Source organism: Bos mutus, chromosome 29 (genome assembly GCF_027580195.1).
Source record: "Bos mutus isolate GX-2022 chromosome 29, NWIPB_WYAK_1.1, whole genome shotgun sequence".
In the NCBI taxonomy this organism is placed as follows: Eukaryota; Metazoa; Chordata; class Mammalia; order Artiodactyla; family Bovidae; genus Bos; species Bos mutus.
This window is the reverse complement of record NC_091645.1, coordinates 27,812-46,239: the sequence shown is the minus strand read 5'-3', so window position 1 is coordinate 46,239 and position 18,428 is coordinate 27,812. Positions and strand designations below refer to the sequence as shown.

At 38.5% G+C, this 18,428-nt stretch overlaps 1 protein-coding gene across 1 annotated transcript in view; it reads left to right on the top strand.

The window, feature by feature from the left end:
- The window catches only part of LOC102279153 (ankyrin repeat domain-containing protein 26-like), an 83,443-nt gene extending 66,639 nt beyond the window's left edge, over positions 1-16,804 (top strand). The window contains 5 exon segments of the mRNA XM_070365006.1: positions 5,857-6,155; positions 6,743-6,952; positions 9,355-9,583; positions 15,377-15,422; positions 16,572-16,804. Coding sequence (XP_070221107.1) covers positions 5,857-6,155; positions 6,743-6,952; positions 9,355-9,583; positions 15,377-15,422; positions 16,572-16,720 — 933 coding nt within the window. The 3' untranslated portion in view covers positions 16,721-16,804.
- Positions 16,805-18,428: the final 1,624 nt, after the last annotated feature.

Below are 18,428 nucleotides of genomic sequence, written 5' to 3'. Positions count from 1 at the left end.
TTGCTTACTAGTCTTCATTGTTTTCAACCTTGAGCAGAAATTCTAAGGAGTCACTCCTGCCTATTTGTAAGAAATTGTAATTGAAAGGAACCCTGAAAAAACTTCTTCCTGAATAGTTCTTAAGTCTTCCTTCTAGTTATATGCTTCTTCTCATCAACATTGTCATTAAAAATCTCATCTTTTATTATATTCCAGTTGATAGGAGACCAGTTTCTACCTGCATTTAAGTTATGTTTCTTTATTTTCTCTTTTTCAAAAATCCATTTTTCTGTTTTTTTTTTTTCCTTAATTAGCTTTAAGTTTAGTGGCTTCAATAAACAACATTGGTTTCGTTCAAAATCTACACTTAGAAAAAGGTGGCCAGGATGGCTGACTTCTTGTCCCCTTGGCTTCAGGTGGGGCAGCTCGGGGGCTGGGTGTTGGAGTCGGGTGAAAGTGTGTTCATTCTCTTGTCTGATAGTTGGTATCTGTGGTTGGCTGGACTTTGGTGAAGGCAGACAAGTTAAACACCTACCCTGAACACCTAGGCTCTCTTTGCAGCCTGGGCTTACTCGCAACATGGAGCCTGGTTCCCAGGTTGAGAGCCAGGCAGAAGCTCTGCTGCCATGTCTAATCTTGCTTTGCAGTTCACACAGCATCACTTTCATCATCATCTCTTCAATAGGAGCAAATCACTTATACTTGGCCTATATTCTACCTTTTTTACAGAATAAAGTTTTTAAAACTAATGTGTACATTTAGAAACTAGAGCAGTTACTCACTGGCCACAATTTTTTATATTCCTTCCAATGAAAAATACCCTTTTCCCTACCCATTCCCTCACAAGTCTCAGTTGTTAACAGTGTCAGGCCCAGGCTCAAGTAGAGATCTTACCATCTTCATCAGGTACAGATGGCACATGGGGATGAAGTTTCTGGGTGTGATTTCTAGAGTGTGACCCTGTGAGCACAACCCTCTCAGTACTAAGACTTGAGAACTAAAGGGAAAAGTTATCTGCCACCCACACCCCCGCCATTCTACTGAATGACTAGACTCTCCTGTTCTGAAATGGGAAACGGGAGGCACCGTAGTCCATAGCAGCTCTGAGGTCAAGTTTGGTGCTGCTAGCTCTTTGAAGAGGACTTGGTCCTGCCCATAGGAGTGCTTCTCCTTTGCTCTACCCTCTGAGCTCTGTGTGCTGTCCTTTTCATAAGAAATGACCTCTGTCTGTAGCTGAGTCATGTTTCTTAAGCCAGCTTCCTCTTTATTGAACTTCTAAGAAAATCCCAAAGGCCTATTCTCATTTGTATGTCTTGGTCTCTGTTAGGCCAAGCACTTTTTTTTTTTTTTTTTGCTGCCAAGTTTCTCTTTAAAGCTTTTAGTGTCCTGTGAATTGGATTGGGGTTCACGTCATTGGAGAAGCTACCCTCACAAATCTTTTTTTGAGAGAAGCTCTGCAACTTGGGTTTCTTGTGAAGGTTTGTAGGATGACGCCTTTAAAATTCTTATGCCCTTAAGATCTTTAAAGGAATTTGTGGCACCACCTTAAGTCTTTCCAGGATCTTAATGAAGGGTTTTACTGTCTACAGGCTTCACCTTTAGACCATGTTTTCCTGGTAGCACCCTAGATTTGATCTTAGCCCAGAAGCTTTTTCTCTCTTTTAGCATCATTTGACCACTGGACATATGGAGATGCTATAAAGGAGATAACAGATATTGAACCCAAATATAATTGAGCCTGGCTCCTTTATATTTAATAGTCCCCCTACTTTTTTTTTTGATAGCTTATCTCTCTCCTTGGTACTTTCAGCTGGTTCATAGCAAGAGTCTCTTTTCCCCTGTGTTTCAGTGTCATTTTCTTCTTTTGCCTAGAAGCTGTCATCAGCAGCCTCTTTAAGGGCCATCAGGATTCAGTTTACAATGTCATGAAGCGCTTTGGGTTTTCATTTCTTTCTCTGAATCCATTCAGATCTCACCTACTTCCATGTTGAAAGGCATTCTCACATCTTTTAGTTATTTTTAATGGCATTTTTAATATCAGTATCTGTGCCAGGTATTTATTGCCAGCAAATTGTATAATAAAGCATGTCAAAACCTAGTGGCTCAAAACAGCATTTACTTTGTTCACAAATTTGTGTTGGGGCAAGGCTCAGTTAGTGAAGCCAGCACATTTCTTTTCCAGTCGGCACCAGCTGGGATGTTGTGAAGGTGGGGACCAGAGTCATCTGAAGATTAGTTCATGCACATGTCTGGCAGTTGGAGCCGGCTTTTGGATGGGACATTAGTTGGGGGCAGTCAGTGGGGGCACTGACAAGGTGCTCAGTATGTGGTCTGGGCTTCTTCACAGAATAGTGACTGATGCTAAGGGTGGGCTTTCCCACAGAGCAAAAGTCAATTTCCCCAGACTCTATCCAGTAGAAATCAGTTACTGAGGCCAGCACATATTTAAGGGGAGGGAATTTCAGAGAAAAGTGTCAAAGAATTTGTAGACAGTTTCAGTACCACCACCTCCACTCACCTCGACTTACCGATTAATCATTCTGTCTAAAGCACAGTTCTTTGCAACTCAGTGTCATTGAACCCACAGATTTTGTTTGTTGTTTTGCTTGGTATGTTCTATTCTGTGAAAAGTAACAAATGGTTACAAAAATGAGGCATTGTTTGCTGTTGTTGTTCAGAAAAATGTATGGATCATCTCACTAAGCTGTTAGGAGATGGGATTTCTTTAACCTTTTGAATTATTTTCCTTTGGAATGCAGTTCAAATTAGCAAAAATTATTCATAGTTCAGAAAAAGACTTATGGGATTAGAATCCATATTTATAAGATTTATTAATGAGAGTCTTATTTTCACAATCTTCTTTTGGGAAGCATTTATTAACTCAGCCCTAGATAACTCAATATATATCAAATCAGATCAGATCAGTCACTCAGTCATGTCCGACTCTTTGCGACCCCATGAATCGCAGCATGCCAGGCCTCCCTGTCCATCACCAACTCCTGGAGTTCACTCACACTCACATCCATCGAGTCAGTGATGCCATCCAGCCATATCATCCTCTGTCGTCCCCTTCTCCTCCTGCCCTCAATCCAGCATCAGAGTCTTTTCCAGTGAGTCAACTCTTCGCATGAAGTGGCCAAAGTACTGGAGTTTCAGCTTTAGTATCATTCCTTCCAAAGAAATCCCAGGGCTGATCTCCTTCAGAATTGACTGGTTGGATCTCCTTGCAGTCCAAGGGGCTCTCAAGAGTCTTCTCCAACACCACAGTTCAAAAGCATCAATTCTTCAGTGCTCAGCCTTCTTCACAGTCCAACTCTCACATCCATACATGACCACAGGAAAAACCATAGCCTTGACAAGCGAACTTTTTTGACAAAGTAATGTCTCTGCTTTTCAATATGCTATCTAGGTTGGTCATAATGTTCCTTCCAAGGAGTAAGCATCTTTTAATTTCATGGCTGCAGTCACCATCTGCAGTGATTTTGGAGCCCAGAAAAATAAAGTCTCACACTGTTTCCACTGCTTCCCTATCTATTTCCCATGAAGTGATGGGACCGGATGCCATGATCTTCCTTTTCTGAATATTGAGCTTTAAGCCAACTTTTTCACTCTTCCTTTTCACTTTCATCAAGAGGCTTTTTAGTTCCTCTTCACTTTCTGCCATAAGGGTGGTGTCATCTGCATATCTCAGGTTATTGATATTTCTCCCGACAATCTTGATTCCAGCTTGTATTTCTTCCAGTCCAGCGTTTCTCATATGTACTCTGAATATAAGTTAAATAAACAGGGTGACAATATACAGCCTTGATGAACTCCTTTTCCTATTTGGAACCCTTATGTTGTTCCACGTCCAGTTCTAACTGTTGCTTCCTGACCTGCATACAAATTTTTCAAGAGGCAGATCAGGTGGTCTGGTATTCCCATCTCTTGAAGAATTTTCCACAGTTTATTGTGATCCACACAGTCAAAGGCTTTGGCATAGTCAATAAAGCAGAAATAGATGTTTTTCTGGAACTCTCTTGCTTTTTTTCATGATCCAGCGGATGTTGGCAATTTGATCTCTGGTTCCTCTGCCTTTACTAAAACCAGCTTGAACATCAGGAAGTTCATGGTTCACATATTGCTGAAGCCTGGCTTGGAGAATTTTAAGCATTACTTTACTAGCGTGTGAGATGAGTGCAATTGTGCAGTAGTTTGAGCATTCTTTGGCATTGCCTTTCTTTGGGATTGGAATGAAAACTGCCCTTTTCCAGTCCTGTGGCCACTGCTGAGTTTTCCAAATTTGCTGGCATATTGAGTGCAGCACTTTCACAGCATCATCTTTCAGGATTTGGAATAGCTCAACCAGAATTCCATCACCTCCACTAGCTTTGTTCGTTGTGATACTTTCTAAGGCCCACTTGACTTCACATTCCAGGATGTCTGGCTCTAAGTGAGTGATCACACCATCGTGATTATCTGGGTCGTGAAGATCTTTTTTGTACAGTTCTTCTGTGTATTCTTGCCATCTCTTCTTAATATCTTCTGCTTCTGTTAGGTCCATACCATTTCTGTCCTTTATCGAGCCCATCGTTGCATGAAACATTCCTTTGGTATCTCTGATTTTCTTGAAGAGATCTCTAGTCTTTCCCATTCTGTTGTTTCCTCTATTTCTTTGCATTGATCGCTGAAGAAGGCTTTCTTATCTCTTCTTGCTATTCTTTGGAACTCTACATTCAGATGCTTATATCTTTCCTTTTCTCCTTTGCTTTTCACTTCTCTTCTTTTCACAGCTATTTGTAAGGCCTCCCCAGACAGTCATTTTGCTTTTTTGCATTTCTTTTCCATGGGGATGGTGTTGATCCCTGTCTCCTGTACAGTGTCACAAACCTCATTCCATAGCTCATCAGGCACTCTATCTATCAGATCTAGGCCCTTAAATCTATTTCTCACTTCCACTGTATAATCACAAGGTATTTGCTTTAGGTAATACCTGAATGGTCTAGTGGTTTTCCCTACTTTCTTCAATTTCAGTCTGAATTTGGCAACAAGGAGTTCATGGTCTGAGCCACAGTCAGCTCCTGGTCTTGTTTTTGCTGACCGTATAGAGCTTCTCCATCTTTGGCTGCAAAGAATATAATCAATCTGATTTCGGTGTTGACCATCTGGTGATGTCCATGTGTAGAGTCTTCTCTTGTGTTGTTGGAAGAGGGTGTTTGTTATGACCAGTGCATTTTCTTGGCAAAACTCTATTAGCCTTTGCCCTGCTTCATTCCGTATTCCAAGACCAAATTTGCCTGTTACTCCAGGTGTTTCTTGACTTCCTACTTTTGCATTCCAGTCCCCTATAATGAAAATGACATCTTTTTTGGGTGTTAGTTTTAAAAGGTCTTGTAGGTCTTCATGGAACCGTTCAACTTCAGCTTCTTCAGCATTACTGGTTGGGGCATAGACTTGGATTACTGTGATGTTGAATGGTTTGCCTTGGAAACGAACAGAGATTATTCTGTCATTTTCGAGATTGCATCCAAGTACTGCATTTCGGACTCTTTTGTTGACCAATACAGTATCTCTCAAATTTCTTTAAAACATGGGTCATTAAGATGGGGGGAAGGAGTAAGGGACATTCTACTAAGAGGTGACTTGTTGTCATTTTATGGAGAAAAAATAGAAAACAGTGTAAAATCATGAGCAAATGTTGTGTGACAAAGATGATGACAGTGAAGAATATATTTTGTGACTCTTGGTGGTTTGAACTTCTTTCTTGATTCTCTGAGTAATCCCCGGTCCTACATTCTACAATACAGATGCCATTGTATCTATTTGATCCTGGGTTTGAGTTAGGCTGTGCTCAGTCCACTTGCCTCATTATCAAACAGTATTGTTTTATTTTTGCAGATTGATGATCTTATAGCAGAGCTGGAAACTGCATCTTCAAAATATCTGCACCTGGATGCAAAAAATCAAGTTCTTCGAGAGGAGTTATTATCCATGAGAGGAATGCAAAAGAAATGTGAAAAACTAGAGAAGAATAAAAAGAAGTTGGAACAAGAAGTAGTGAACCTCAGAAGTCATATAGAAATGAATATGATAGAACACAGTCAAGTAGAGCAGTATAAACGGGAGGTTGAAGAAAGGGCGAGACAGGATCTCATAGAGAAATGAAAGGAAGTCAACCTATTTTTGCAGGTTAGTTTGTTCATCTGTCATGTGCTTGAATTCACCTCATTGTAAATTACGTTTTGGATCTATACAGCTTATGTGTTTTCTCTACTTCCCTTAGAGCAGTTGGTTTGGTAGTTTTCTGGAAGGAAGGGGACACTTGTTTCTCCCTTTAAATATTTCTGTTTCCATCACAGTTATCACCAAATTGACCTATCAGAATGATTCTCACTAGAGAATCCTTGCATTTATAAGACCAATTGGTATAAAACAAGACTACTAGGAGGAAAAGAAAATATTGTGGCTTAGAATTGGTACCATCCTCTTGAATTATTTTTAAGTTGTCTTTTTCAATTTTTGACATTTTAAGTTGATCATCTTGTTCTTTGAATTATCAGATTATTTAAGCACCACTATAACAATAATTCCACTTTAATTTTATAATTCACATCAATTCACTTCACATTGACTATAATTGTTTTAAACGTCTGCTCTTTTTTTTTTTTAACCTTTAAAATTGCTTTCTGAATCACTGACTCAAAACTAAAGGAAGCAAATATCATTTTCCAGGTTAATGATTATTTTTAAAATGTTATTTTTTTAAATTTGCCTTAGATACAAGCAGCTCTCAGGAGAATTTAGAGCAGTTACAAGAGAAGAATAATGCTTCCATAAGAAGTCAGATGGAACTCAGAATTAAAGACTTGGAATCTGAACTCTCCAAGGTGAAAACTTTGCAAGAAGGTTCTCATAAAGCAGAGTTGGAAAAATATAAGCAATTCTACCTAGTAGAACTAGAAGTTAGAAAGTCATTGGAAGGTAAACTAGTCAAGTAAGTCAAAACACAGAATCACAGAAAGTAAATTTAGTTCGTTAATTTGTTTCTAAAGCCTAATTTTTATAGAGCGCAGTTCATAAGATTAGTAGGAAGTGAAAGCTAACTAGATGGTCACTGCTAGAGGGCGCCCTAAGACAAACTATTAATAGTGTGTCCTTTTAAGTTTTACCATACAGAGTCGGAAATGAAGTGACTTAGCAGCAGCAGCACACTGCATAAAGGCATGCTTGTGAAATTGGGGGCAATAACACAGGAGTGAAAGACAGGATAATTCACAGAGTGGCTAGAAATAGTATGGTGACCTGACTGAGGTGGGGGTCGGTTTGTGGAGGATGTAAAGGGCAGATGGCACCTCCAGTGCCTAGTCCAGGTTTCCCCACTGTCTGAAAGCAGAGTATTCCTAGGAAGCCCTTCATAAGCCAAAAGAGCAGACAGCAAAGAAGCAGGTACCCGAGGGCACGTTCTGCTACCTGAAGCCTAAAATGAATATGCACAAGTGAAGCACAAGTGCTCCCATATAGGGTTCAGGGTTGTGGTGACATGACACTAAGATGTGGGGTGTGGCTTCCAGGGAAGGAGCTCAGTTGGGCCAGTCTCCCTGGATGGGGCGTGAAATGCCTCTCACTGTAAAACAAACACTGAACCTTTTTATATGAAATCAAGAAGTCTCTTCAAAAAAACTTTTTTTTTGTTGTTATCAAAAACAGATGCTGCCTTTGTTGTGCAGAAGTTTTAAGGCAGCCTTCAGAATGGGAGAAAATAATAGCAAATGAAGCAACGGACAAACAACTCATCTCACAAATATACAAGCAACTCCTACAGCTCAACTCCAGAAAAATAAATGACCCAATCCAAAAATGGGCCAAAGAACTAAATAGACATTTCTCCAAAGAAGACATACAGATGGCTAACAAACACATGAAAAGATGCTCAACATCACTCATTATCAGAGAAATGCAAATCAAAACCACTATGAGGTACCATTTCATGCCAGTCAGGATGGCTGTGATCCAAAAGTCTACAAGCAATAAATGCTGGAGAGGGTGTGGAGAAAAGGGAACCCTCTTACACTGTTGGTGGGAATGCAAACTAGTACAGCCACTATGGAGAACAGTGTGGGGATTCCTTAAAAAACTGGAAATAGAACTGCCTTATGATCCAGCAATCCCACTGCTGGGCATACACACTGAGGAAACCAGAAGGGAAAGAGACACGTGTACCCCAATGTTCATCGCAGCACTGTTTATAATAGCCAGGACATGGAAGCAACCTAGATGCCCATCAGCAGATGAATGGATAAGAAAGCTGTGGTACATATACACAATGGAGTATTACTCAGCCATTAAAAAGAATACATTTGAATCAGTTCTAATGAGATGGATGAAACTGGAACCTATTATACAGAGTGAAGTAAGCCAGAAAGAAAAACACCAATACAGTATACTAACGCATATATATGGAATTTAGAAAGATGGTAACAATAACCCTGTGTACGAGACAGCAAAAGAGACACCGATGTATAGATCAGTCTTATGGACTCTGTGGGAGAGGGAGAGGGTGGGGAGATTTGGGAGAATAGCATTGAAACATGTATAATATCATGTATGGAACGAGTCGCCAGTCCAGGTTCGATGCACGGTACTGGATGCTTGGGACTGGTGCACTGGGATGACCCAGAGGGAGGGTAGGGGAGGGAGGTGGGAGGAGGGTAGGGGAGGGAGGTGGGAGGAGGGTTCACAATGGGGAACGTGGGTATACCTGTGGCGGATTCATTTCGATATTTGGCAAAACTAATGCAATATTGTAAAGTTTAAAAATAAAATAAAATTAAAAAAAAAAAAAACAGATGCTGACGTAGACCTTTCCTAGAAGTGAAGTAACATAAAGTAAACTTTGGAAAAGCAGGGGATACTTGTAATTGTTCTTGGGGTTGTTTTAGCTCTTTTCAATCACCCATTGACTTTCTTGTCCTCCCCTCTAGATTGTGACTCTAGAGGATTCCTCAGAGCCAAAAGCTTAATTTCTCCAAGGTCGTGAGTGAACGTGTATACAAGGGTGGTGAAAACAAATGCTTGAAAGTGGCTTTGTGGGATGGGGTGTTTCTTCATCCCTGAACTGTTTCCTGGAGGCAGGTGTGTCCCAGAGGGCAGCAGGTGTCACTGTGAGGCCACCTCCCTTTCTCTCTGATGTCCTTTCTCTCCTCTCCCAACTGTGACTTGTTATTTGAAAAGCCCTAGACACATGTGTACTTCCTTAGAACAAGGTTACAACTATCACTGTTTACAGGAGGTCTGCTCTGTGTTTTTAATGTTCAAACAGTTTATTGGGAATTCCATTTACTATATGGCAACTTTAAAAATGCAAATCATTAAGTTGATGTTTTCCATCTTCCCCAGGACACACGAGAGGCTGACAGTGATCAGCACCAAACTTGAGGTGGAGAAAGAGCAGAACAAATCTTTACTTAGCACTCTTAGCACGAGGCCAGTCCTGGAACCCCCTTGTGTTGGAAATTTCAATAATCCTTTAGTGCTCAATGGAAATATTACTCCAAGAACAAATGTAGGTTTCTCTACCTCAATTCCACACCCTTTGAATAACAGTATGAAGACTTACTTGACCAAGGTTAGCTCTATTATATTTTTTCCACTGGGTTTCAGATTTCTGATATGAATGATCCTTGTTTTTAATTTGGTGAACTTCTGAGTTGTTTATTTGACTTAATGCACATTAAGTAAAAGTCATAATTAGCTGTGCTAATAAAGGGGACAGAAATTTTATGATTTTTTTTGTCCCAGAGTTCTTGATTTTAAGAGATACTTAATAAATTATTAAAGTTCTTGAAAAGCTGCGTTTAAATCATACTTTAGAAATGAAATCTTATTGCCTAGTATCCAAAAGTATTCTTTCAGATGTTTCACTTCCTTTCTAATTGATTTCAGTTGGCAATGGTTCATAATCATTTCCAAGCTCTGCTGTACCCAATGAAGTTTTTCTACGTCTAAGCATAAGTGAATCACTGGCATCTAAACACTAACCACATATGGATGCTTTTTGTTTAAAGGAATCCTAGATAAATCATTTTTTTAATGAATTAAATAGACTTACAGTACTAAACCAAAACATTAATTTCTAGTTTTAGCTTAACATTTTTTGTTATTTTCTTACATAAATTTTGTCGTTTCTTACAAAAATGACGTTTTTGTCATTTTCTTTAATTGCTATTTTATCTATAGCATTGTTTTTAAATAAAAAAAATCTTGCAGAGCATTTGTAGAATATTTCTAGATTTGTAGTTAATTCAAACATTTAAACATTATAAATGATGCTCACTTTATCTCTACCTTGACATCACCTGGATGAATGATATCTAAGATAGCAATGATGGGGAGTCTTTAAATTGCAACCAGTTTTCACTGTTCAATCAGTGTGATTAAAATACCCATTTCGGTCAGTGCACACAGGTTTATAGTTTTAATGGTGTTTTCCTGATGTTTGTGATGCACGGAAAAGTAGCCCTTGTTAAATGCAGTCTCAACCTGTTTTCTCATTTGGCTTCTTGCCATCGTAGGAGAGCAATTAAGGTTTCTTTCACAGCACTGCATCTACACTGGGTCTTAGTACTTGAAAGCTGTGAAACTGGAGTACATGCTTTAGCTGTGCGGTCACAGTGGGCCTCCGAACACTTCATCCTAAGTCAGACACTTAAGAGGAGGAAGCAAATGCTTGACCCCCATCCCAGACACAGGCTGCCTACTGCACACCCAAGTTCATGGTGCTGTGGGCACATACATCTTTTCAAAGTAGAGATTTGGAACCAAGCAAGCACTTTGGGAGAAATTCCTTCTCCCAAACTCACTGGTTAGGTAAATCTCCTCACCTTTCATAAGGAGGATAGGAGTATAAGTCCTCACCTTGAAACTTTTCTCCTTCAAGTTCCCTGTCGTGTGTGTGTTTTTTTAAAATATGCTTTATAAATTAACTATATCAACTGACTGCTACATATAGGAGTTTGACATAATTTATTCTTGTTCTTGCCTTTAAAACATGATTTAGTTAGAAAGCTACTATGTCATGTCATGCCACAAGCATTATTGAACTATGTAAGAAGGTTTTACATATTCATTTTCTCTGTGCCAGGAGAAAATACAATCTCTTTAACAAGTGGTGTTCAGAAAACTGGTCAACCACTTGTAAAAGAACGAAACTAGAACACTTTCTAACACCATACACAAAATTAAACTCAGAATGGATTAAAGATCTAAATGTAAGACCAGAAATTATACAACTCTTAGAGGAGAACATAGGCAAAACACTCTCTGACATATATCACAGCAGGATCCTCTATGACCTACCTCCCAGAATATTGGAAATAAAAGCAAAAATAAACAAATGGGATCAAATTAAAATTAAAAGCTTCTGCACAACAAAAGAAACTATAAGCAAGGTGAAAAGACAGCCTTCACAATGGGAGAAAATAATAACAAATGAAGCAACTGACAAACAACTAATCTCAAAAATATACAAGCAACTCCTGCAGCTCAATTCAAGAAAAATAAATGAGCCAATCCCTTGCATTCCTATACACTAATAATGAGAAACTGGAAGAGAAATTAAGGAAACACTTCCATTCACCATTGCAACGGAAAGAATAAAATACTTAGGAATATATCTACCTAAAGAAACTAAAGACCTATATATAGAAAACTATAAAACACTGGTGAAAGAAATCAAAGAGGACACTAATAGATGGAGAAATATACCATGTTCATGGATTGGAAGAATCAATATAGTGAAAATGAGTATACTACCCAAAGCAATTTATAGATTCAATGCAATCCCTATCAAGCTACCAATGGTATTCTTCACAGAGCCAGAACAAATAATTTCACAATTTGTATGGAAATACAAAAAACCTCGAATAGCAAAGCTATCTTGAGAAAGAAGAATGGAACTGGAGGAATCAACCTACCTGACTTCAAGCTCTACTACAAAGCCACAGTCATCAAGACAGTATGGTACTGGCACAAAGACAGAAATATTGATCAATGGAACAAAATAGAAAGCCCAGAGATAAACCCACGCACCTATGGACACCTTATCTTTGACAAAGGAGGCAAGAATATACAATGGATTAAAGACAATCTCTTTAACAAGTGGTGCTGGGAAAACTGGTCAACCACTTGTAAAAGAATGAAACTAGAACACTTTATAACACCATACACAAAAATAAACTCAAAATGGATTAAAGATCTCAACATAAGACCAGAAACTATAAAACTCCTAGAGGAGAACATAGGCAAAACACTCTCCAACATACATCACAGCCGGATCCCCTATGACCCACCTCCCAGAATATTGGAAAGAAAAGCAAAAATAAACAAATGGGACCTAATTAAACTTAAAAGCTTCTGCACAACAAAGGAAACTATTAGCAAGGTGAAAAGGCAGCCTTCAGAATGGGAGAAAATAATAGCAAATGAAGCAACAGACAAACAACTCATCTCAAAAATATACAAGCAACTCCTACAGCTCAACTCCAGAAAAATAAATGACCCAATCAAAAAATGGGCCAAAGAACTAAATAGACATTTCTCCAAAGAAGACATACAGATGGCTAACAAACACATGAAAAGATGCTCAACATCACTCATTATCAGAGAAATGCAAATCAAAACCACTATGAGGTACCATTTCATGCCAGTCAGATGGCTGAAATCCATAAGTCCACAAGCAATAAATGCTGGAGAGGGTGTGGAGAAAAGGGAACCCTCTTACACTGTTGGTGGGAATGCAAACTAGTACAGCCACTATGGAGAACAGTGTGGGGATTCCTTAAAAAACTGGAAATAGAACTGCCTTATGATCCAGCAATCCCACTGCTGGGCATACACACTGAGGAAACCAGAAGGGAAAGAGACACGTGTACCCCAATGTTCATCGCAGCACTGTTTATAATAGCCAGGACATGGAAGCAACCTAGATGCCCATCAGCAGATGAATGGATAAGAAAGCTGTGGTACATACACACAATGGAGTATTACTCAGCCATTAAAAAGAATACATTTGAATCAGTTCTAATGAGGTGGATGAAACTGGAGCCTATTATACAGAGTGAAGTAAGCCAGAAAGAAAAACACCAATATATATGGAATTTAGAAAGATGGTAACAATAACCCTGTGTACGAGATAGCAAAAGAGACACTGATTATAGATCAGTCTAATGGACTCTGTGGGAGAGGGAGAGGGTGGGGAGATTTGGGAGAATAGCATTGAAACATATATAATATCATGTATGAAACGAGTCTCCAGTCCAGGTTCGATGCACGATACTGGATGCTTACGTTTGGTGCAATGGGACGACCCAGAGGGAGGGTATGGGGAGGGAGGATGGAGGAGGGTTCAGGATGGGGAACACAGGTATACCTGTGGCGGATTCATTTTTATATTTGGCAAAACTAATACAATATTATTAAGTTTAAAAATAAAATAAAATTAAAAAAAAAGAAATAAAACATTTCTAACCACACACACACAAAAAAAGGGCCAAAGAACTAAATAGACATTTCTCCGAAGAAGATATGCAGATGGCTAACAAACACATGAAAAGATGCTCAATATCACTCATTATCAGAGAAATGCAAATCAAAACCACAATGAGGTACCATTTCACTCCAGTCAGAATGGCTGCGATCCAAAAGTCTACAAGCAATAAATGCTGGAGAGGGTGTGGAGAAAAGGGAACCCTCTTACACTGTTGGTGGGAATGCAAACTAGTACAGCCACTATGGAGAACAGTGTGGAGATTCCTTAAAAAACTGGAAATAGAACTGCCTTATGACCCAGCAATCCCACTGCTGGGCATACACACTGAGGAAACCAGAAGGGAAAGAGACACGTGTACCCCAATGTTCATCGCAGCACTCTTTATAATAGCCAGGACATGGAAGCAACCTAGATGCCCATCAGCAGATGAATGGATAAGAAAGCTGTGGTACATATACACAATGGAGTATTACTCAGCCATTAAAAAGAATACATTTGAATTAGTTCTAATGAGATGGATGAAACTGGAGCCTATTATACAGAGTGAAGTAAGCCAGAAAGAAAAACACCAATACAGTATACTAATGCATATATATGGAATTTAGAAAGATGGTAATGATAACCTTGTATGAGAGACAGCAAAAGAGACACAGATATATAGAACAGTCTTTTGGACTCTGTGGGGGGGTGGGGGTCGGCGGGGTGATGACTTGGGAGAATGGCATTGAAGCATGTATAATATCATGTAAGAAACGAATTGCCAGTCTAGGTTCTATGCAGGATACAGGATGCTTGGGGCTGGTGCACTGGGATGACCCAGGGGAATGGTATGGGGAGGGAGGTGGGTGGGGGCTTCAGGATGGGGAGCACATGCACACACGTGGAGGATTCATGTTGATGTATGGCAAAAAAAATACAATATTGTAAAGTAATTAGCCTCCAATTAAAATTTTAAAAATCTATGTGTTTTTTCTTAGTCTGAGGAAGTAGCTGGCATAGGACTCTGGACTCAGTATGAAAGTCATTGGTTTTCTTACTTCTTTTGTAGAATTATGAACTTTGCCTAAATCATGACTCTCATACTTTACAAAAAGTTTTTTTTTTCTCAAAGAAAACAACCCTTCTTTAAAAAAAAGAAAAAAACACTTTTGTGTGGAACCATATTATATAAAACGGAGACAAGTATAAAGCCGTTTAGCCAAAGGAGTGGCCAGAGGTCCTGCACTTGTGACTTCTCAGTTCCTCAACCCTGCAGTGACCCCTGTGGGACCTTCCCCTTCTCTGGGACATAGTTGGGAAACTAACAGTTATGTGTTAATCCTTCTCACTAAACACCTTTAGAATAAAAACTTGCTGGTACATTGTTTTCTTGTGTATAATTTTCTCACCTTTCTGTATTTTTGTTAAATGGAAAAGTTTAAAGAAAATTGCAGGTGTGTTCTCCTTAATAACATTCAACTCAAGCTACTTCCTCCACTTGAACAGGATCCTTACCTAGAAATCAAAATAAAAGTCTCAGAAGTATGTATTTAGGGCAGGAGCTGTTAGGGGCAGAAGATAGTAATCTTGTGGGTCATTCCTAGGATCATGGGTCATTCTCTAATTCTTTGAAATTATGTGTACTCGATAGACTGATATTTATTGTACTTTTTATCAGATTAATGTTCCATATATATGTTCTCTGTTATAAGTGGAATAAGTAGGAATGCATTTTCTTTTATTTATGTGATTATTTTTCTACTTAAGTAATCTTCAAGTTAGGTCTAGTCTCTAAAAGTATTATTTAAATGTCACATTTATTAAGCTGTATAACATTCCTATGATAATATCTCTTGCTTAACTTAAAGATAAATAATATTTGACTTATGTCAGATGTGGCAGGAGTTGGACAGGAGTATAACTAGAGAACTAAGAGAAGGTATGTTGCCAAAATGTATGAATTAAATTTAGATATTGATTTCTGAAATACACTGTAAACAATAAATGGCATCTCTTTCCATTGTTTGGATAAAAGATGCTATGTTAAATATTTTTTTCTTATACATAGCTAATGAAAAATGTGAAAGCATGAGCAGTCATAGTCAAAAATATTCTTCTTCCTCATTTATTCATCATGTTCCATAGTTTAAAAACAAATCTCAAAAAGGTCTATGTATTTCTATTATTATTATTCTATTATTTCTGGCTGTATCCTTTCTCTATTACTGCCATCACTGTGGAACTGCCCATCTGCACCCTGACACCATTCTCAGAAAGCATGGAGTTCATCAATGTCTCAAGTGACTGGTAGTGGTTAAGGCTAGAACACCCAGACTCAAGCAGTCATGTTTGCATAGCTGTCACTTGGTGGGTGACTTTATAATTTCTGTGTCATTGACTTTGTCACTAGTTTATCTCTTGCCCTCAGGAAAAGCTCCAAACACCTGCATCAATTTGGGTCCTTCCAAAGTACTTGGCCTTATCTCTTTAGCACCTTACTCTGCCCCTTAGCTGTGCATCTAACCAGCCAGACTGTATAGGATCCCACAGATTTGTTTCCTCACCTCTGGTCTTTGTACGTGCTTCTCCCCTCTGACTCATACTTTTACCTGTCCTTCAGGTAGCTACTTCCATAGCACCTCCACCAAAAAGGTGGTAGTATTGACACAAAGCCGGCTGTCCCTTCTGAGTGTTCCTTGTGCCATCTTGTATACCTGTCTTAGTATTTATGACTCCATATAGAACTTGTCTGTTCATCTATTTTTACAGTTTATGGCATTATCATTTCTCAGGGTGACTGTGTCACATTCATTTTGTAATTCCAGTGTTTGTCACAGCACCTTAGCAGATAGTTATTGAGCAAATGATTGAAGAATGAGAAAGCCAGAAGCTCTGATACTCAGCCACATGTGGGACCATGGGTTGATTATATAATTGTAATCTTGTATTTTGTTTTCTGTCATTTATAGATATGTTTCATTTTTCAGAGCACTTAGAAATATCTCAGGTTTTTTTTTTTGTTTGTTTTTCCTAATACTGAGTTAACTCAAGTATTTTAAATAAAGAATGTAATTCTTTTTCTTTCCAGCTGCTGCTGAATTTGAATCTGAGTCCTATGGATTGTCTCCTCTAGGAGCTACAGATGGGTCAAATCTGTCTCAGGACCTGCTTTTGAAAACATCACAAGAATATGTACAGATTTTGAAGGAAAAAATATATGATCTGAAAGATAAATAGTAAAAATTTCCCTTCTGGACTGTTTCCATGACATTTTAGTTGTTTCTCATTAAACATGATGAGAAAATCTTTATTAAAGGGAAATATTTTTGTGTGTTGAAAATTTATATGGTATTTAAAAAATACTATTTTTAAGTAGTATGAATACTACTTTTAAACAGTAGTATTAAGTACTTTTGATACTAAGTATTTTCTCTGCAGCTAACTTAAGCGATTTAAAAACCAGCACTGTTAAGTTTTCTATATTCAAAGTGAAAATGTTAGTCACTCAGTTGTGTCCAACTCTGCGACCAGTGGACTGGAACCCTCCAGCCTCCTCTGTCCTCCACTATCTTGTGGGGTTAGCTCAAATTCATGCCCATTGATTTGGTGATGTTATCCAACCCTCTCATCCTCTGTTGTCCCCTTTCTCCTCCTGCCTTCCATCTTTCCCAGCATAAGGGTCTTTTCTGATGAGTCAGCTCTTCCCATCAAGTGGTTAAAGTACTGGGGCTTCAGCCTCAACATCAGTCCTTCCAAGGGATATTCAGGATTGATCTCCTTTAGGATTGACTGGTTTAATCTCCTTGCAGCCCAAGGACTCTCAAGAGTCTACTTCCAACACCAGAGTTCAAAAGCATTAGTTCTTCGGCAGTTAGCCTTCTTTATTGTACAACTCTCATATCCATACATGACTACTAGAAAATAGTGTATATATGTTATTCCCAATCTCCTAATTTGTCCTTCCCCTCATGTTTCCCCTTTCATAATCATAATTTGATTTTGAGATATTTTGAGTTGGTTTCTGTTGTGTAAATAAGTTTATTTTTATTAAATTCCACATGGAAGTGATGTGATACTTGTCTTTCTCTGTCTGAGTTACTTCACTTAGTATTGTAATTTTGAGATCCATCTGTGTTGCTGCAAATGCCATTATTTCTTTTTATGGCCAACTAATATTCCATTTTCTGTGTGTCTGTGTGTGTGTGTGTGTGTGTGTGTGTGTGTGTGTACCTCATCTTCTTTTCCATTCTTCTGTTGATGGACATTTAGGTTGCTTCAGTGTCTTGGCTATTGCAAATAGTTCTGCAGTGAACATTGGGGTGCATGTACCTTTTTGAATTATGGTTTTCTCCAAATATATGCCCAGGACTGAGATTGCTGAATCATATGGCAACTCTATATTTAGTTTTTTATAGCAATCTTTATAGAGTTTTCTACAGTGGGTGTACCTAGTTGCATTCCATAAGCAGTGTAGAAGGATTCCTTTTTCTCCACACTCTCTCCATCATTTATTGTTTGTATATTTTTTGATGGTGGCTATTTTGATTGGTGTGAAATGATATGTTATTATAGTATTTCAGCATTTCTATAGTAATTAGTGATATGGAGCATCCTTTCTGAGCATCCCTCATGTGCTTTTTGGTCGTCTGTAGGTGTTCCTTACAGAAATGTGTATTTAGATCTTATACTCATTTTTTGACCAGGTTGTTTGCTTTTTGATATTGAGCTATCTGAGCTGTTTGAATATGTTGGAGATTAATCCCTTGTCAATTGCATCACTTGCAAATATTCTGTGGGTTGTCGTCTGTCTTGTTTATGATTTCCTGCACTGTGCAAAAGCTTTTAAGTTGAATTATATCCCATTTGCTTATTTCTGTTTTTATTTTCATTACTCTAAGAGGTGGATGAAAAAAGATCCTGCTGTAATTTATGTCAGAGTGTGTTC